At 35.3% G+C, this 22,303-nt stretch overlaps 2 protein-coding genes and 2 pseudogenes across 2 annotated transcripts; 1 reads left to right on the top strand and 3 right to left on the bottom strand.

Annotated features, from left to right (window-relative positions):
- Nucleotides 1-3,938: 3,938 nt before the first annotated feature.
- On the top strand, nt 3,939-5,279 carry LOC120134220 (leucine-rich repeat receptor-like serine/threonine-protein kinase BAM1). The gene has a single exon (XM_039150696.1). The coding sequence runs from the start codon at nt 4,037-4,039 to the stop codon at nt 5,210-5,212; it is 1,176 nt and encodes a 391-aa protein (XP_039006627.1). The 5' UTR covers nt 3,939-4,036; the 3' UTR covers nt 5,213-5,279.
- A 1,501-nt stretch (nt 5,280-6,780) lies between these two features.
- Nucleotides 6,781-8,520, bottom strand: LOC120134112 (annotated as a pseudogene).
- A 317-nt stretch (nt 8,521-8,837) lies between these two features.
- Nucleotides 8,838-11,571, bottom strand: LOC120134491 (annotated as a pseudogene).
- A 5,058-nt stretch (nt 11,572-16,629) lies between these two features.
- Nucleotides 16,630-19,707, bottom strand: LOC120134741 (receptor protein kinase-like protein At4g34220). Its single transcript, XM_039151179.1, has 2 exons — nt 17,885-19,707; nt 16,630-17,333 (listed from the first exon to the last, which is right to left on the bottom strand). Exons 1-2 carry the CDS (start codon nt 19,509-19,511, stop codon nt 16,738-16,740), a joined length of 2,223 nt encoding a protein of 740 aa, XP_039007110.1. The 5' UTR covers nt 19,512-19,707; the 3' UTR covers nt 16,630-16,737.
- Between the last annotated feature and the right edge of the window lie 2,596 nt (nt 19,708-22,303).

Raw genomic sequence — 22,303 nt, 5'->3', positions numbered from 1 at the left:
AATCCTTCAGGTAAATCCATGAAAACCTCTTCAGATAAATTGTCTTATAAAAACGCGTTATGAAGATCTATCTGAAACAAGTCATTGAAAAATTACAACGAAAGCAAGAACAATATGAACAGACGCCATTTTCACGACATGAGAAAAAGTGTCCATGTAATCAACACCCTCTCTTTGATTGTATCCTTTTACAACAAGACGAGCTTTAAATTTTTCAACCTCACCTGATGCACGATACTTAACTTCATAGACTCGCTTATTATTTAGTTCCAATGCTTGTAATTCCTCCTTCATTACCTGTATCCAACTGGGTTCTTTAATAGCCTCAAAATATGAAGTAGGATCGATAATGTTGGAAACAAAAGAAAGAAAAGTTTGAGTACTAGAGGATAAATAATTATAAGAGAAGGAAGGTGTAGAAATGAAAGAACCTGAAGATGAGGAAGATTGGTGAGTGCTCACAAAATCGTTAAGCCAACCAGGAGACTTAACAACCTGAGAAGATTTTCTTCAAGTAACTAACAAAGGCAAGGAAGAATGAGCTGTACTTACTGAAGCAGGAACAGAATCATCAACAGGAACTGATGCAGAAGATCGAAGCTCTGAAGTAGGATTACCATCATGTTTGTGGACATGTTCGGATGCAAGAATGACATAATTAGGTAGAGGGTTTAAATCAGGTGTATGATTAGGAGGCTGTAAAAGCAAAAAAAATCTGAATCTGATATAGAAGGTGTTGAATGAAAAAAACTGTTAGTAAAATTGACAACTATTTATATACAAGGAAAATTGGACTTAACGGTTCACTAACTAATTTGTAACTAATCTAACTGCACGATTAAATACTTACTTTCTACACCAACAGTCATTTACTTTTGAACCTCGAATGTGTCACCTCTAAATGCTATGTTCCTCTCCTTTAATGCAGATCATTGAGATTTATGCTTTATAACTGTTGCCCATTTTGTTATATACCAGAGTTTCTTTCACTCTGCTTGTCTTTATCCATTCTCTTAATGAAGGTTACAGAGTTTAACGACCGTTTTCCTGATTCACGGCGATGCTTCAATATGGTACTAGAACCAGTCAGTGGTTGCATGAATTTTTTTTGCCCTATTCGCTTTCTCTCTGTAGCCACGGAGTTTGCCAATAAACATGTCAACGTAAGACTCGATGACTCATGTCAACGTAAGACTCGATGACTCGACCTTTCTCCAAAGATTCTTAAATTTCAGTACTCCAAAAGTAAACCCAGTGAAAGGTTTAGCTTATGAAACAAATAATTATTTAATACTACAGTGTGTTACTTGAAATTAGTATATGCCTTTGTGGCTAAAAACATGGAGCATTGGGTGTGTTCACTTACAAACTCCCTGTGGATATTCAAACACATCACATCAACAACACAACGTGGTCTCCATGGGGACAGTAAAGTCTGTCGGTGTCTGTAATATTTTTTTTCAATTGTTTTTGCTTTCAAGTAAAACACAATAATAGAGTTAGAAATCCTTGATGATAGGTAAAAACATATTACTAGCAAGTTTTCATGCAATAAACCCCCCCCCCCCCGAGTCATTATTGTTTTTCTCTTAAAAAGTAAAATTATTTAAAATTAAATCTTAAATTTAATTTCTATTAAGATTAAAACAATGTTATTTAACAATACACCACATACTCAATTGATAAGAAATTATTTAATTTGAACAAAGAAAGAGAGATCTAAGTCATCATTGTTATAAGAATTTGGATAATGTTACCATGCTTGTCGAGCGTAGATGAACACAGTTAACGAATAATATCATTAAATTAATTTATAAAATATTAAATTATTAAGTATTAAACGTATAATTATAAATTAATTAAAAATTTAATTTTAATTTAATTAAAATATAATATTTATAAAATATTAATTTTTATAATTTTATTTTAATTATAATTAGATTACATTTTAATTTGGGAATTTGATAAACCCTAATTTATTTTCATAGCTCTGAAGCTCTCGCCGTTGTCATCGCTGTCGTTGTCACCGCTGTCCTCGTCACCGTAGCTACCGCCGGCATCGGTATCATCTTTCACCATCAATTTAGGGTTTATAAATTTCCCAAATTAATATTTGATCTAATTATAATTAAAATTATATTATAAAAACTAATATTTTATAAACATTGTATTTTAATTAAATTACATTTAGATTTTTAACTAATTTATAATTATACGTTTAATACTTAATAATTTAATGTTTTATAAATTAATTTAATGATATTCTTCGTTAACCGTGCTCATCTACGCTCGTCGAGCGTTGTAAAATTTTTCTAAGACTTTTATTTAAATATCTACCTCAAATCGAACAAGACTACTCTAAAATGATCAAACAAACAAAAACATACAAGTAATAAAAAAATATCTTAAAGGGTAAAAAACATGAACTTTTAAAGAAGAAAAATCAATTAAGCCTAGTGACTTTTTTCATCTAATTTTTTTTGAAAGGGAAAGTTTTACATGTGATAATCATGAAAACATACAAAACGACGACAACGATAAGATTCGTTAAAAAATCTTTATAAACCTAAATAAAAGAAAAAGAACGTACAAAATCAAAATTCAATATATTTCATATATTACATCAATTAGTTAATGTGATATATTATATCATGATATTATCATATGATATTTATTCTAAATTTATTATTTTTTAATATTTTTTATATATTTTTAAAAATATTTTAGAATTTCCATAATTATTTTTTAAAAATTTATAAATTTCACGTGAGAAAATCATAATGGGACAAACGATAATAATAATAATTTTTTAAAAATTATTTTAATTAAATAGTTAAAATTAATAAAGGCATTAATTAATTATATTTTCCAATTTAAAATTTTAATTGTTTTAGTTTCTTATTTTAAAGATTTAATTGAATTTACAAGATTATAGACTTTTTTTTCTCAAGATTTTGAACTCTATATGCAAGTAGTTGCTAAAGCTTCAGCTACAAAGGTGTAAATTAACATGTAGAGTATGACAGCTAGTTTCTTCATTTGTTTAATGTTCTATGTCAGGATGCTGCAATCTTATTGATTATAATATCTTGTTCTTCTTTAAATTATTCGAGTCTCGAGTGGCGCAATTCTCAATTAAATTAAATAGGTTAATTACACCATGTATCATTAATTTATGGGTTAAATTTTATATTGGTTAATATTTTTTTAAATATTCCAATTAAATCCTTAAACTAATATATCATTCCGATTAGTCCTCTTAATTCAATTGTGTGTTTTAGTATCCAATGTTAGCTTAAATTTAAAATGTTTTAAAAATTATCCAATTGACACATCTCATTATCTAATTGATATCAACGGACCATAAAAGAAGTATCAAAGTAATACACAGACATCAACATACACAGCAAAGCTTTAATCTAATTTTTATTAGCATGCGCGTCACACCAAAATTAACATATTACACCTAAATCAATATGCACATCACATCCAAACCAATATAATACATTCAATGTCAAAAATTATAACATTGAATATCACAAAATTAACATTCAATATCAGTAGTTAAGGAGAATATTATTATTCCTAAAGATCTTAGGTTCGAATAATTATGTCTGCAGGATGTGTTATCAATAATTAATTTTTTTAAATAAGTATTATCTTATAATCCCCTTAAATTATTTTATAAAAAATAACCAAGAGTCTTTTAGCAAAACATCATATTTAAAATTAAATTTTAATATTTATAATTGAAGTAATTAAAATTTAGTGATATAAATAATACAATCACTAAAACTAGGTGGTAGTTTGCCCTTTTAAATAAAGCGACCAATTTGTCTTTTAGCAATTGTTTGCCCGTAACCCCCCCCCCCCCAATATGAAATGACCAACCACACTACAAAAGTTGAGTGGTGTCCAGTCTAAACCACTATCGTCCAAAACCCAGGTTGAAATATTGAAAGTTGAAACTCCAAAACTTTGCATCACTCATAAGCTCTTCTCCTTCATCTTCACCACCACTGATCTGCATTCGGAAATGGAAAAGAAAAATCACACGCCCAATAATAAGCAAAATCCTGTCTCCATCCTTTCTTTTCTTCTTCTTCTCCTTTCTCCATCTCAGGGCCTGACTTTTCCTCAGGACATTTTAGCTCTCAAAGCCTTCAAGGCCTCCATCAAGCCAAGTTCAATCCCTTCATGGTCTTGTCTCGCTTCATGGGACTTCGCCACCGATCCTTGCGCCATCCCTCGCCGCACCCATTTCACTTGCGGCGTTACTTGCTCGGTTGACTCAACTCGTGTCACCCAAATCACTCTTGATCCTGCTGGTTACTCCGGCCAACTCACCCCACTCGTTTCCAAGCTCACTCAGCTCTCTTATCTTGACCTTTCTGATAACAAGCTCTTTGGCTCTATACCTTCTTCAGTTTCTTCTCTACGTAATCTTCAGAGTCTGATTCTCAAATCCAACTCGTTCTCAGGTTCAATTCCTGACTCGGTTGCGGCTCTCAAATCACTTGAGTTCTTGGACCTTTCACATAATTCTCTTTCTGGACCTTTGCCGAAAACCCTGAACTCACTTTCTAGTTTGAGGAGACTCGATATGAGTTACAACAAACTCACTGGTTTTCTGCCAAAGCTACCACCCAACTTATTAGAGCTTGCTCTAAAGGGAAATTATTTATCCGGGTACATCTCAGAATCATCTTTCGATGGGTTAACTCAACTGGAAGTTATCGAGCTCAGTGAAAACTCGTTAACCGGGACACTCGGAGCTTGGTTCTTTCTCTTACCGTCATTACAACAGGTGGATTTAGCCAATAATAGCTTCACACGTGTCGAGATCTCGAAGCCCGGTGGCAACAGCGACCTCGTGGCCGTCAATCTCGGGTTCAACAAAATCGAGGGAAACGCCCCTGCCAGCTTCGCTGACTACCCTCTGCTGTCATCTTTGTCGTTGCGTTACAACCGCTTACGTGGCGCCATTCCATTGGAATACAGCAAGAAGAAGTCGTTGCGACGGTTGTTTTTGGATGGAAATTTTTTGATCGGGAAACCTCCGTCGGAGTTTTTCGCCGGAAAGACGTCGGTTTCCGGTAGCTTGGGGGACAATTGTCTAGAGGGGTGTCCGGGATCTTCCCAGCTATGCAGTCCACTACAAAAATCTAACGCAGTTTGCAAGCAAGCTTATGGTGGAAAACCGAGGTCTTAGTGTCAGATTTGTCGGACCATTTTCTCATTTTTTAATTAGAGTAAAATTAAAAATATCATTAAACTATCTTAAAATAGTTTTATCACCATGTCCAATTGTCAATAAATATGTAATAACAAAATATTGGTTTAATGTTTAGGTTGGTTCTGTGCTTTGATATTAATATGTTTTGACAGCTACTAATTCAGAGTCTTTCACTATTGTAATTCATTATGCGGTACATTTGTTCTCTCATAAATGACCTATTCTGGAACCACCAAATTTATAATTTGTATGACTACTTAGACCTAGAAGAACTTAAAGACACTTGTCCTGGAACCACCAAAACTTGCCACTTAGGTTACTTTAGAGGCTTACTTGTGATTTATTCTATGGATGTAGATTGAATTTATTAAATAAAATGTTTTAATTACACTTTTCTTATTGGTCATAAATCATAATCTACAATCGCCCATCCGTCTTTGGTAATCTTGTTTTAGCCTTTCTCTGGCATACTATGTTGAATCAATTATTTTACAGTTACAATCCTTACAGTTGGTTGGCTTTTTTGTCAATACTTCTAGTACTATGCATTTGGTTAATTTTTGTTTCCCCCATTGTTGAATGAATTTGTAGATTATTAATGATGTTAATTCTTGGTTAAAATCATTCCAAATGCATCACGTTCTCAAACGATTTCATTACATTTTTTTCAAACTATTAAAATCTCATATTACATTAGAGAACAATGCAAAAATGAAGTGGGATAAACACTACTAGAACCTTTGTTCCTCGCCCATGACCTCATAAAAACCCTAAATCCCGATATCAATCTAATTTGTTATGCCTTTAACAACCTAATATCAAATTTAAATATTAAAAAATTAAAATTGTTTAGCTTTTCTAAAGAAGCATGAAAAGGACGAAATTTTTCAGACTTGGGATTAGGATGGGTGTTTCAGATTCTTTTAAAAAAGTAATAAAGTTAAAACTTTTTCCTCTGATATGAAAGCCTCGAGAGAACAAATTAACACTGTTCCGAATTAACTTTTCGAGGACTCTTTTTTCCACGCCTACACTATGAAAAAAATAATATTATTGATATAGTGTATTATAAGATAATATTTGTAATGTTTTTAATTGGTTGATAATGAGTTATTGATCCATCAAAATGAACCAAAGTGTTAGAAGACGATGGTTTTTTTTTAAAAAAAAATAAAAGATTGAAGTATTCATCACATGATATATAGATTAAGCCAAAGAAATTTGTTTCAATATGTTATATATGGTAAGAAATTACATCTGTTTAGTGAGCTCATTTATTTATAAAAGATTTGCTGGTGGGATGGCAAAACAAAGCACATGCCACAAATATATCCACGTGATTTTGCTTTGTATTTGCGTTTGCATTTTTCCATATATTTCTTTTGGTTTCAAACTATTCCTACTCGAACAAGATTACTACTAAAACATATTAATATGGAATATAATTATAAATAAAAGATATCGAATATACTAATGTTCTCTAAAAATCTATTTCGGGTAACATGTATAGGATGTGTAATTTAAAATAAAAGAAAATAAAATATTTAAAGCATGCCGACTTCTTTCTCAATTTCAATGAGTGTTAAATCAATTTTATTTCTAAGGGAGAAAAGAACAGGACAGTGGTTATAGGAGCATGAATCTTCCATGTTCGTGATATTGTCGGACAGCCAATGGAGACCTTCATAGAGCCCATGTCCCGTGTAAGCTGAGGTGTTTTGGATAAACCTGCCACACAAATTCCATTCCTTTTACTTACAATCAAAGATAGATCAAGAGAGCAGTTATTCTCCTAAACAAAATTAAATTTTTCATATAATTTAAGTATTTCTTTTGTTCCAAGAATTCTCCCTAACATAAAATTTTACGATGTCAACCACAAATAGCACAAGAAGAAAGAGAAAAACAATTACCAGGGTCGCCGACCAAGACAGTATAAACCTATCAAACATTTTGATTATCAAGGGATTACTAACATCGGCTAAGGCCCAGTGGAGTTCTTTCCGGGCTTCTGAGATTCTTTCCCTGTCGTTGCTGTCCACCACAAAGATTAATGCCTGTACGTTAAGGAAGTAATGTTTCCACAATGGCCGAATCTGTATTATCATGGACCAAAGTAAAATTTTAGGTCAAGAGCGAATTATAAAATTTTAAAAGTCGAAATTAAATGATCGATAGATAATGTAAAGAAAACAATTATCTGAAAATTTTAAAATTTCAAGGACGGTCGATCAACCCCTCGATCCATCCATGTGTGTTATGATATTCAATTGACCTCTCCCTTAAGTATTTCATTAGCCAAAGGAAACGAATGATGTATACCTTGCTTTCTCCTCCAATATCCCATACATCGAAGCATATATTTCTGTACTGTATGCTCTCTACATTAAAACCTGCTCCATAAAAAATTGGAACAAGAGGCACTGGAACAATTAGCCAACTTTCCATTAAAAAATAGTCAAATTCTGGTTTGGGTCCCTCTACTATACTCAAATTTGTGATTTGGTTTGTATACTTTATTTTGACATGATTTGGCCTTATACTTTTAGAATGTCATCATTTGATCCGAATAGGTTAAGACTGTTAATTATTCTGGTTAAAATGTTAACGTGGTTTTTTTCTTTATAACAGCAATTCCAACAACTAAACATTAAACACTTTTGCATGATGAATAAGAAGGGGTGTTTTGAAGAAAAAAATCCACAACAATATTTTCATCTTAATAGTTAACTATTGACAAATTAAAGTATGTCATCTAATTTCCAACCCAGAACATAGCAGAATGATCAAAACAACAATTTAACCAAAAATCTTTTGAATCAATCACAACTAGCTGCAGTTGTATTTTCATTGTCTTGTTCCTTCCTTTCTAGGGTATGGATATCATCTAATTTCCAACCCAGAACATAGAAAAAGATAAAACAAGGATACCTGAAACAACTTAACATCAGAGAAAATAAAGAGCTTTACAGTTCAACGAAAAGCAGCCATGAAGGAAGATGAGTTTAGATTATACCAATGGTGGGTTTGGTTTTAAGCACGTCTCCGAGCTTTAGCTTATAAAGAATGGTGGATTTTCCAGAACCATCGAGACCCACCATGAGAATCCCTAGTCTACACTGAGGCAGGAACCCCAGCCTCTTGGCAAGTCGAGCTATGGATGCCCCCATTTCCCAAAATTACCTCACCCCCTAAGAACCAGGATAAGACAATCAAAACTAAACTTATATGCGTTTTAAGTGTAAAGATTGAGGATTGTTTTTCCAACACGAAAACCTATGAAAGGGCAAAGAGACGACGGACTTCCCTTGTGTTGTAAGTCAAATACCATTTGCCTAGTGTTTGGCACTGTTGAAGAATATGTTCTGATTGAATAAAAGAATGTTAAGTCTAATTTGCTTTCTATGGCTTCTTGTCGCCATTACATGTTTTTAACATTAGTGGAGTAATCAGATTCCATTGAGCTAATTGCTTAAAACTTCAGCAGAGAATGTTTAATCCTTTAAGGTTCATGCCTGAAAAGAGTTCATTATTTGTTTAAGATTGGAAGTAGAATTAACTGTAAAAAGCAGAAAATTTCATCAATCAAAATAATTCACAATTTGGTAAAAGGAAAGGTCCTACTACATTCATTAAAATCAGATGAAAATCTGTGTTGCAAACCTCAATTATTCCTTCTCCCTCCCTCTCATCACCCTAAAAACGACACAGCACACTCAAATGATAAGTTTCAAAATTGAGCACTACAATACAATGTAGTATAAAAATGCCCAACCATCCCTGATAAGGAAAAGTTATGTAGGTAGTAATACAGCCAGACTACAACTTGAGGAAAACGAACTCTTCGATGGCAGGGACTTCACCAATCCTCTTCAAACTTTCCATGCTGGGTTGATCATCGACTCCAATGGCCATCACTGCATGCTTCCTAGGGAGCAACCCTCCCAACACTCATGAAGCTCACGTTCACGTTCTCCTCACCCAAAATACTGCCAACCGTGCCAATCATACCTGGCTGATCAACCTGCCTGCAAAGTATAATACTACCCTCCAAACTCACATCCACTTCGAATGACCCAACTTTTGTCAGATGGGGAACTCCGTCCTTCACCCTTCCTTCAACCCTAATCTCACCGGACTCTGACATGGCACTGGCAAATTTTGATTCCACGTTTGCAATCTGAACTTGGATGGACTCCAGTGGACTCTCTGGTGAACCATCTAAATGGACACGTTCCTCTGTAATCCGCAGTCCTCTCTGTTTAGCAGTGAAATCAGCATTAACCAGGTTCACAAAAACACTGGAGATTGGCTCAATTATGCCCTTTGTGATCATTGCACGGAGCAACCTAGTGTCAAAATCATCTGGAGCTCTAGAGGTAGCATATGATACTTTCACAGTTTTAACACCACTTCCACCTGCTACCAGTTGGACAGCCAACCTCCCAAGTTTCTCAGCAAGTTCGACATATGGTTTCAACTCTGTTAGAACCTGTAGAGGAATAACGGAAAAAATCTTGACTGAATATTAAAGTAAAATAAATAGCAAAATTAATATAACTCATTGTACCTCTGCAGGAACCATTGGTGCATTGACTGCAGTTGCGGCAAGTTCCCCTTTCAAGGCTCCAACAACAGCTTCAGCTATTTCAATAGCCACTCCTTCCTGAAAAGCATACCAATGATTCATTCAATAATCCAGTTCAGAAACAAGTGAGACATGGATATATGCACACTCAACAATTAACTAACCTGAGCCTCCATTGTACTAGCACCCAGATGAGGAGTGACAGTAACCCTCTCATGCTGCACCAACTTGCTGTCTGGTTTTGGAGGCTCCTGACTGAAAACATCAAGAGCAGCCTGAGCTACAATCCCATCATCCAATGCCCTCACAAGAGCCTCTTCATCAATCACTCCTCCACGAGCAACGTTGACAATTCGAACACCTTTCTTCATCTTAGCAAATGTCTCGTCATTGAGCATCTTATTAGTAGCAGGAGTGAGAGGCATGTGAAGAGAGATGAAATCAGCAGTCGCTAAGGCTTCATCAAAGCTCACTAGCTCCACACCTATAGCACGAGCACGATCAGCCGGGGCATAAGGATCATGTGCAATAACATGCATGCCAAGTCCCTTGGCTCGCCGAGCTACTTCTGATCCAACCTTTCCAAAACCCATTACAGCAAGCGTTTTTCCAACAAGGGATACACCCACATATTTGTTCCTCTGCCACTTCCCTACATATAAAAGCACATAAAAGTTGAAACCTTTTTTCAGAAATCTAGTTAACAACGGAAAAATCAATGTAATTCATAAAGAAATAAGATCAAATCATCCCGCGAACTCATATTGCCTAAAATTAAAATAAAATCTGAACCATATCACCTTAAACTGCCAATAGTCATGAATCCCTTACAGAGTATCATTATGATATTCAAAACTTATAAATATGGTGATATCAAACATCTGAGACACTAAAATAAGCAGTAGCGATTTTCCTCAGACTTCAGTCTTCGGAATCAATCACTCACCTTGGCATAACTAGAACAGATCCATAATTATATGCCATTTCCTATACTTAACCATAGCAACAAAAGTCCAAACATAAAATCAAGATCTAAGCAATCAACATGGAATAAAACAACCCAAAAAAGAATTTATTTCCGAGTTCTAACCCGCCTTGACGGAAGCATCAGCCTGAGCCACGTTTCGAGCCATGGCAGCCAAGAGCGCGATCCCATGTTCTGCTGCCGCAACGGTATTTGCAGTAGGCGCATTGACGACCAAACAACCATGCTCGGTGGCGGCAGACAAATCCACATTATCGATCCCAACACCAGCTCTCCCAACGACCTTCAATCTCCCGCCAGAAGCTTCAAAAACCTCGCGGTTAACTTTGGTACCACTGCGCACAATCAAGGCATCGCAAAGCGAGATCTTGGTGCATAACTCCTCGGGGGAGAGGTTGTAAGAGCAGTCGACGTTGGTGAACTCCTTGAGAAGCTCCAAGCCCGCTTCGCCGAGCTTTTCGGCGACGAGAACGGTGGGTTTGTTGGAGAAAGAAGATGCCGCGGAAGCGGTTATGATCAGGAAGCGGCGGCCGCCCAGAGGGTGGGAGCGGGGGAAGTGTAGGGAGTTGGGGAAGGCGGCGGAAAGAACAGAAGGGAGGCGGGGTTTGGAGGAAAGGGAGAGGGATGATGGGTTTTTGAGTGTTGGGGTTCCGATTGAAGCCATCGTCGACGTGATGTAAAGCTGAAATCGATGAGGTTTTCTCTTTTGGAATGGGAGGGAAAGGAGGCGAAGAAAGTACAGCGAGGAAAAGAAATGAGAAAGAGTGGGAATTTATATGGTTATCTTTTTGGTTGGTTTAGGTGATATACAGTGAATGAGGGTTGGGAGGATTGCACGCCCCGCTATCTTTCGGAGAGGGAAAGTCGGAGCGTGTAGTGACGCGACGATAATGACAGTGGGATTATATCTGCCATTTTTGGCAAAAAAAATACGAATTCCTACTGGTTAGCTACCTACACTGGTTATAGGAGCTAAAATCGGTTCTTTGAACAGTTTATTTTACTTTAGTTTTATCTTTTATTATTATTATTATTATTATTATTATTATTTTAGAATGAAAATTTATTCATAATTAAAAGAGTTAATTCTAAAAAGTAATACATTTATGTTTATAATTAAATGAGTAATGATTAAAGGTTGGTGGATCAAAGAAAATGATTAGTTGGCACGCTCCTCAAAGTAGCGTGAAACTTCTGCAAGGTGAAGGTGGTAGGTGTTGGTCACAAGAAATACAAATATCAAATAACTAAGATCTAACCATATAAAATAGGACAGATACTATCTAAAAGTCCCAGTACCATGAATATTATAAAGGTAATTGTTCAATAGTAAAAAATTATTTTTTAATTAATCTAATTTTATAGTTATCTTAATTAATAAAAAAAGTAAGACATAATGTAAGACCGGTCTGATGGGATGGGACCCACCCGGTTCGGTAGATATGTACAACCACTGATTTGTTTTGATTTACTTTTTAATTGGAAATATTGAAGGCTGTACAAACAAAGTTTGATTAAGAATAACTATTTGCTAGCTATTCCTTTTTTTAAAAAAAATAATCGTAAGAAAAAGGAAAAATATGATTTTTAGTCAACATTTATATAATTACATATTGAGAAAAAAGGGCTATTTGGATTTGAGTTTTAAAAAAATTAAATTAATATATATATGTCGATTAAGTATTTTTAATAATCAATATTTTTTTGAACAGCAATACAATTTTTAATATAGTATTAATTATTCAAAATAATATTATTATAGGATGACATTTGTTATAATTTATTTGGTTGTTAAAATATTTTATAAATATTAAATTTTAATATATATATATATATATTAATTTAAATAAAATTATCAATTTTTAATTTTAATCTATACAGTAAATTAATTTTTATATTCAAGCTCAGATTCAATTTGACTAAATTTTAGCTATTTCTAATATAAAATAAAAAAACTATACAAATATAAATAATTTATAAATAATTTTGAAAAAATGTTGTTAGTATTATTTATTTCTAAATCGAGTTAAAATGATTTGAACTATTTTTTTGTGCTGGGCCGATTCGTGCAGACAGTTCATTCCTTGTCTAGGTGGTGCCGGTTCGAAGTTGCTAACCCAAAAAGAAATGATACCGCCGATATAGCCACAGTTTTAGTATTAAGGTTGTTGAACATGTACATGGAAAATTTGATTCCACCCACATATTTTAAATCCATATACTTTAAATATTGTTTTTTCAACGAGGGAATTTTAGGTAGGATGAGTGAATATTATTTTCGCATCTGAAAAAATTTACGGCAAATGAATTTAACTTGTGTTTGGTTCATTTATGTTTACAAACTTGAATAAATTTGTTTATATGTTCGTTTAAAGTTCGATTATTAGGTGATTTTCCCTAAAAATAACCGGTGATCGGTATATATACCGATCTAACACCGGTCAGATTATATTTCCCGTTCTAACACCCATAGCAGTAAAGCACGTCCCCTGAACCGCGCTATATGCTGATTTGGCACCACGTGGAGTATATCACGCCCCCTGTACAGCGCTATACGCTGACTGGGTTACATGTGGGGTATAGCGCGCCCCCTACTCCGCGCTATACGCCACGTAGGGGTATAGCGCGGATCAGGGGCCGCGCTATACGCCGTACCAAAATTATATTTAACGCGGTCCCTGATCCGCGCTATATAATAATTACATATAACGTGGTGCAGGTACCGCGCCTTATATGTTTATAAATATCGGTTCTCGCATCTCTCCTCACATCTCCTCGCATCTCTCCTCTCTTATAAATTAATACAACAATTCCGTCAACGAGTAATAATTCTGGCAATCTTCTTATATTTGATTTAGAAGTTGTGCGATTTTTCGTTATAAGGTAATTTTATTATAATTTTTTAATTATACTTATTGTTTATTATCATTATTTGAAAAAATGGTATACTAATTATTTTTAATCAGGTTTGTTTAAGTTATTTTTTTGCATATATAATATTGCCGCACTTTTAAACTCAAAGAATGGTGCGACTTTCAGCTATTGTTTATTATGATGGTGAAATTCGAGAAGATGAAACCGGCGTTGTTTTCGTATCAAATGAGCATGTTAAAATATTATTATTCAAGAGAAACATAACTCTTGAGGAGCTGATAACGAAGATTTCGAGGAAGATTCATGTTGGAAGTAACAGAAGAATGTCATCGTTGCAGTACAGATTTCCAACATCATTGTTGCCATTAACTTATACAACGTTCGAACTTTCGAACAATGATGATGTTCAAATGATGGTTGAAGCTCAAAGTAATTATTCAGACGCCGCTATTGAGATGTATGCACATTTTGTTCAAGTGCGTGTTGTTCGGGGTCAATCTTTAAGCTCACACTATGGATTGGTTGAACAAGTTGATCAAGTTAGCGGCCCGACTACAGTAATGTGTAATGATTTTAATGTCATAATGGGGAGACGTTCATCCGCAACTCCTTACGATATGTGTCGAGGTTGGTCCACGAACAATCCGTATGGCAGCACCGCGTCCAGTTCAAGGAGAAGACATTCATCTACAAATTTCTTTGACCATATGAAGATGTCATCGACGCAACCATCTGTGCAATTTCTATTTGATACGATGACTTCAAGATCCAGGGGGAGGCATTCGACTGCGAGCTTTTTCGATCTCAATGTCGATATGCCTTCCAGTTCAAGGGGAAGGCGTGCAAGTAGTAGGTTCTTCGACCTAAATGTGGAGAGCATGGAGGAACCATCATCTCCACCAGAAGAACCGCTTCGTGAGCCTGGTGCGGATGGTGCTGAGACTGGACTATTCATTCACTAAGAATCACCGTAATTCAACTCCCGATGATGATGAAGTTCCAGGAAATGTGGCACAAACTGACCCTCCTGCACACATGTATGAAGCTGATTATGGTGCAATGTACGGGCCAGAATTTGCGAATATGCCTCATCTCGGTGACTATGTATATTACTCATCAATAAATAATGGTGAGTTATCTTTAGGCATGGAGTTTTCAAGCAAAAAAGAAGCGATGATGGCTATCAAAAATTACAATATCCGTAATTCTGTTCAGTCCAGAGTCAATCGATCGACGACCGAAAAATATGTATACTACTGTGCCCGACGGGAAAACGGATGCAATTGGATGGTTCACGTATCGAAAATGAAGAGGAAAAACAACATATGGGAACTAACAGTATACAACGGTCCTCACACATGTTGTGCTGGAGGGGTCAACCAAGATCATCCCAACTTGGACTCTGAAGTGATATGCCAAGCCATCATGCCCATGGTAAAAACAAGCTCTCATATAGCTGTTGCAGTGTTGATTTCAGCTATACAATCGCAGTATGGGTACACCGTCTCCTATAAAAAAGCTTGGTTGGCAAAACAAAATGCCATTGTCAAACTTCACGGCGAATGGGATGCATCTTACAACGAACTTCCAGGTTAATTTAGGCTAGTGCGGACGTTGAATCATGGGACAATTGTGGACTTCGAAACCTCCTATGCATACCATAATGATCAAGTTCTTCGCGATCGATGCCAATTATACCGGGTTTTTTGGAGTTACCCACAGTGCGTTAATGCTGCCAAATACTGCAAGCCTATGGTCCAGATCGACGGAACTTTCTTGTATGGAAAATACAAGCAAGTTTAATTATTGGCAGTTGTCCAAGATGGCAATCGCAACATTCTTCCAGTTGTTTTTGCTCTTGTCGAAGGAGAAGATACAGATTCTTGGGCTTTTTTCCTCCGAAATTTACGTGCACATGTTATCACGAGGGAAAAAATCTGTGTCATTTCAGATCGCGGAGCTGGGATCAAAGCAGCAATGGATCAAATCTGTGTCAACTAAATATTACTAATAATTTAAATTAAATTAAAAAGTTAAAATATTACCGTATCAACAAAATGTAGAGATATATGATTTCCATCCAAGCGAAGTAGACTGCCTTCCATTATATATCTGCAAAAGAATTATATTAGTAAAATATTAAATAAAGTAAATACATAATAGTAAAAATATTATAAAATATACCTTAAAAAGATAGAGTATTTGAGAGAAATTTAGAGAATTTGAGAGAATTTGGTGTGATAAAAGTGATTGAGGATAGGGTATTTATAGGGAGGATGGGGACGTGAAGGGTTGGGTATTTAGGGGTATAGCGCGCCCCCTGCACCGCGCTATACCCGACGTGTCAGATACCCAGGTATAGCACGGATCAGGGGGCGCGCTATACCCACGTGGTGCCAAATCAGCGTATAGCGCGGTTCAGGGGCGCGCTTTACTGCTACGGGTGTTAGATCGGGAAATATTCTTCTTCTTTTTTAAAATATATTTAAACGCGATACTTCAAATTTAAATGAACAAAACTAAATATAAACACATTTAAAATAAATGAATACAAACATAACTTTATTCATTTAAACTGTATTCATTTACACTCCTAAAATGATAATCATTTGTCCCGTTATTTACACCCCTAAAATAAATTTCCTTATAACAAGAATATAGGCATCTTCTCTTATATGTCGAGCTTTGGGGTATTTTTGAAGGTATGAAACTTGTTTGGTTGCATAGCTTTAAACTTATCATGGCGCAAATTGATACTGCCGATGTGTGCACCTTGTTCTCCCCTCCTTCAGTTAAGAGCTCTTAAAATAATGTGTATATATATGTATTCCACCATACATTTACAGCTATTAAAACAATGAAACTATCTATCTGGTCATCATTCATTAATTTTTTTATAACTATTGGAAATTACAATACCAATATGCATTTCATATGATTAATGGGTCAAACAAGTTACACTTTTTTCGGCAATGAAGAAATTAATCTATCCCGTTGTTTATGCAAAGCATTCAAGTTTTAACGAGGAAACAACAGAATCACAAAGTACAAATTTTAACATGAAGAGAGAGAAGACGAATCGGAAGCCATTTTTTCTAGGACTCGAACTGCTTCTTTCATGGAAGGTCTCTTTTGTGGCACATACGATGCACAACTAAACCCTAATCTAAAACATGCCAGCATGGCTTCTTCCCTGCCTTCCATGTCACCCCTTATCGCCACATCAGCCAACCTAACAGCCCGGTTCTTCTCTTCCCCGACGGAACCCTCCGGTACTTCCCATTGTCCCAACTCTCCGGCCGAGATAACTCTCCCACTAAGAAGTTCAAGCAAAATTATGCCGAAGGAGTAGACATCCCATTTGGGGTTGGGTTTGAGGTTCTTCATCAACTCGGGTGCTTGATAAGGCGACGATGAAGAGGCCGTGAACTGTTGGGTGCTTAAAAACATGGCCGACACTAGACGGTGGAGTCCTAGATCACTTATTAAAGGCTCCATAGTGGAGTTTAATAGGATGTTGCTAGGCTTGATGTTGCCATGCACTTGCTTCTTTTCGTGAATGTAGGCCAGACCCCGAGCCACACCCCTTGCGATCTTGAAACGCGCATCGAGTGTGAAATGGCAAGATGATGATGATGAACCGGACCTTCCTGTTTTTCAATAAAACAAAACAAAACAATGTTGTCTTAAGTTAATGCCATCATTACAGCATTAGGTCAATTCAATCAGGCAAACTCTGTTTGGGTTTTGTTTCTCTTTCGGTCTAGAAAACACCAAAAAAGAATCACATTCTTAAAATGAAAACCAAAATGACAAATACTAAAACAAAAGGATTACAAGACAAATCCCACGTTAGAAAACGACACAATACCCCACATGCCATGCCCTTGGCTCATTATGCAGTTCTCTTTATTATCATCACTTTTACCGAGTACTGACTCACTCACTTTTATAATCAAAGATTTTTTGTCACCATCTTTTACGGGCTACAGTCCACTCAATACCTACAAACTTTCTGCATTCTTCACAGTACTGTCAAAGAGGGTGACACAAATCTGACGGTTCATATTGCACTCGTATAATTTAGCAAAATGGTATACGATGTTACTAACGTGCACCGGTAATGCAGCTCACTTTAGTACAACGATAAGAGTTTCTACTAACGTACGAACATAATCGGAAAGTAGAAAGATGAACTTACTGTAACTGGAACAACCGAGGCTGCCATTGGAGATATATTCATAGATGACAAGTTTCTCATCGTTTCCCCAGTAAAACCCAAGCAAATTAACCAAATTCGGGTGCTTTAACTTGGCTATGTTTCTTACGTGGATCTCAAAATCCTTTAGCCTCTCCACTGTACTGTCTCCGATCCTTCTCACGGCAAATGCAGTGCCGTTATCCAGCACGGCTTTGTACACAATGCTCGACCCACTAGTCCCCAAAACATAAGCCGATGATTTCAACAGAGTCTCTAACTCCAGCTGCTCCGTTCCCTCGTTCACCGTCACTAGCTTCCCTCCTTTCTGGTACGCCTCAGCTGGGCTCACATTGAAGACTTGGTTTTTATCTTCAATTTCACTATCGGAACTGGTGGTCTCCGATGACTCCATGAGCTTTAACTTAATGCATGAACACGACGATGACATTATTGACCAGAGTGGAACGTTCGGTTTTTTCTCGAGGTTGCTTGTTGCATCGGTGCTCTGTGTTAGAGCTTTTCCCTTCCTGAGTTGGTATACGTAGAGAACGACCATGCCGATAATGGAGATGCCAGCTAAAGCCGCTACAGCTATTGCTGCTATCGTGCCTGGATTTAGACTGGGTTTTGCTTGGTTTTGGACGTTATTTGGTTCTCCAGCTGTTGAGCTTGCAACTGGGGTTGAATCTATTGACTTTGGAATCACCGCAATGGCTGGTGATATGGATTGGGACGTATTTGGTGGAGTTGAAAGGGTTGAAGGAATCGAGCAAGGGTTATTCAATGGTTTCCCACATAGATCGACATTGCCTGAAAATGAATCGGTTTTCTGATTAACCAAAGGTTGGGATTCTGGGATTGCACCGGTTAAGTTATTGAATGAGAGATCAACGGTGGCTTTACGAGAAATTTGCTTCGCGAACTCCGGTGATATAGACCCTGAAATCTTGTTGTAAGATAAGTTCAATAAACCCAAATTACCACCACCGAAATCTAAAGGAAGAGACCCGTTGAGCAGATTCGAGGACAAATCGAGTAACTCAACCGAGTCGAAACCGCCCGGGACATCACCTGAGAAATAGTTACTCCTCAAAGAGACAACGGTTAAGTTCTGCAAAGCAGTCAAATTATGGGGTACCTTCCCGGCCAAGGCATTATCAGAGAGATTCAAGATCTGAAGACCAGTCATCCCACCAGTGGCCTCAGGCAGCTCACCGGATATGACATTATCGGATAATGACAGTACCTGAAGCTCAGTCGAGTTGAAAATAGAGCTCGGCAAGGTTCCATTAAAGAAGTTGCTCGAGAGATCCAAGTGGCGAAGGTGCTGGATATAGCCAATATCTTCTGAAATCGAACCCAGAAGTTGGCTATTCGGGAGGATCAAGCTGGTTACCCTGAACGCATCTGGCGTTCCCGGAACTCCAATTTCGGTGCAGTTCACTCCAGTCCATGCACATGGCGTTTCGTCGTCATAGTTCCAGCTTTGCAAGACTGAAAATGGGTCACTGAGAATGGAGTATTTGAAAGAAAGCAAAAGGATTCCATCATTGTTGAGAGCCATTGAAGGAACTAATAGAAAAAGAAATTGGAAAATAAGAAAAGTGAAGCAATTGTTGAAAGCCATGGATGATGAGTTGAGATTGAATCTCAGGCTACATATTCATATGAGCCATGGAAGCCAAGAAAGAGAGAGAGATGGTGACCAACTGCAGTTATACTTGTTTTGGTAACCAAATCAATGGTGGAGCTGCTAAAAGGAGATAAGATATGGGTAATAAATAGAACCCCCACAAAATGAACAGAAAGTATATTATAATTTGCAGTAAAAATCGAAGGCAAAGTTGTTTCTTTTCTATAGTAAACTACAACGGGTCATAGTTTTTATTTCACTTTTTTTTAATTGATTATATTTTTGTTAATTGACTTGTTAATTCTTGTTATATAATAATAATAGGACATATTAATAAAATAATTTTAATTTTAATTTAACTTATGAAATTTACATCATATCATTTTTGTTTATTGTCGACGTCGTTCTGATCATCTTCTTCAAGTCTATAATACCATCAAACCAAACTTCTTTTTTATTTCTTTCTTTTCTACAATTTTATTTCTTTAAACTTTAATATAAAAATCTTAGTGTTATCATCATTGTCATGCTCCTTCTAAATCGATTTTATTTATGAGTTAAATTAAAATATTGTTTATTTTATTAACATATCATATCATCAATATAACGAGAAATAATGATTTATTAATTAAAATATAGGTGATTAAATATAATATTTTTAAAATTTAATAATTAAATTAATAAAATAAAAATAACATCCGTGATAGTTTAACTTATTAATATTGTGGTTACACTACAGAAGTGTAGGAATATAAGTACAAATATCATATTTAATGGAAGTGGGAGTTGATCTTAATGATGAAAGGAGCTTAGATAGACAGTAAAAGTGGCTGACATTGTCTTGTATATCCCCTTCTCTCTTTTATTTTGCTCCGCAAAATAAAAAGAAATTGGAAAGATGAAAAATTATAATATAAAATAATATAAAGATTAATTTTTATTTATTTATTGATATAGATATTTGATTTATTAATTGACTAATTTAAATTGAGTACCATAAAAGTCGATATTCTCAACCTAATTTATTTTATACAAAAAAGCTGAAATTGAGCCATTGATATTGTTTAATAGATTTAATATCTAATCTCACTAAATCAATCGATTACTGATATTTTAATGATTTATTTGAATATTTGGTAAATATGATAAAATATATATTTTTGTTTATTATTAAACACAATTAATAAACTAAATTTCGAAAAATAAATATATAGATAGTAGTTGGGAAATAGCTAAAATTAGAGGGACAAGGTGGAAGAAAACGGAGAAAGAAAAGAACAATTTTCTCCACATGAAAGATGAGGGTGCGTCACGGGCGGTTCTTGGGGTGTTGGCTATGCGAGTGTTTTGGTTGTCATCCAAATTTAGCGAATATTTGTTCTTCAACTGCCAATCCAACTCCTCCACATTTTTCACCTTATGTTCCTTTCCACTAATCTTACTTTATTATATGCACCAACCATCCATATATAGGACTGTTATTATCGATGGACTGAAAGGACGATTTAAAGGAGTTGTCAAATAAAAAATTTCAATTATCATATATTTTAATTTTTAATATCTTATTAATAGTTTGTTTTTTTCATTTTTCATTTTATAAATTTATTTTTTTTAAATTTAACAATTTATTCCTCCTAACATAAAATCATACGTTTGTATATGACTATTATAATTAATCGGAATGTGAACAAGACATAATAAAAGTGGTATGGGATGGGATGGATACCTAATCGAATGTAGAATATTTAAGGTTAAGTAAATACACGAAGTTGGCATCTCTAGGATCTTTGTCACGAGCCGCTGTCGTTTCCTCTCTAATTTGTCTTAAAAGTAATATTTCATTGTGGCTACTTAAGATATAAACATTGATATAGACATTGATATGATGCATGAAATATTTGGGGTGTAATGTGACAAAAATCATAGGGTCCCAATTGCACGGTTAGCTGCTTCGATACACATCTCAAATGATAAGAAACATTTGAACAGTTTAGAAAATGTTGACAAAGTATTTCCTACGTCTTTTAAATCGTCACTGTGGTGTGTGTCTCCAGCAATGTGACAAGAGGGATTATGCTGATAATATTTTGCCGGCCGGACATCATCTCTTTCTTGTTAGAGATGGTGACTCTCATATAAACCTACACAATATTTTATGTAAGATATAAATTTAAAAATTATATAAAAAATTTAAAAAAAAAATTGAATCATTAATAATATATGTATAAATGACGTAAACTTAAAATTTTCAAAAAAATCATCAGTCCATTCTGATGACCCCCCTGAGCACGATATATGAGATGATGGAGGTAATTGATCAATTACGTAGAGGATGAGTTTGGTTTGTAGTGCAATGCCAATAATTAATGGAGCTTGTGAACCGTCCTACAAAACTAGAGTCGACCACGCCTCTTGTAAATCTAATGACCCGTGGACAACAGAGTCTCGCTTCTCATTTTTTTTTATCTTTTTAGTTTCTCGTGTAGGTTTTTTTTGTATATTTTATATATGAATTGATTTAAATTATTCAATTGATTACTAAAATATTTTTATTCATTTAATTATGGACGTAATTAATACGAGTTTTTAATGTTTTATTTCATAATTATTATAAGTTGATTTGTCTTGTTCATTAAAAATATTATTTGTTATTGATGATTTTTTAAAGTCTTATAATTTTTTAATGGCTCCCTTTGGGTGGCTTGGGCTCGATCATATATGATTAAAGACTCTGCTTTTTTTGCAGATGAGCATCCCTCTAAATGCTAGTTGGTGTTTTAAGAGAA

This window comes from Hibiscus syriacus, unplaced genomic scaffold (assembly GCF_006381635.1).
Source record: "Hibiscus syriacus cultivar Baekdansim isolate YM2019G1 unplaced genomic scaffold, ASM638163v2 tig00110597_pilon, whole genome shotgun sequence".
In the NCBI taxonomy this organism is placed as follows: domain Eukaryota; kingdom Viridiplantae; phylum Streptophyta; class Magnoliopsida; order Malvales; family Malvaceae; genus Hibiscus; species Hibiscus syriacus.
Note: the sequence above shows the minus strand (reverse complement) of the source record. Positions and strands in the feature narration are given on the sequence as shown.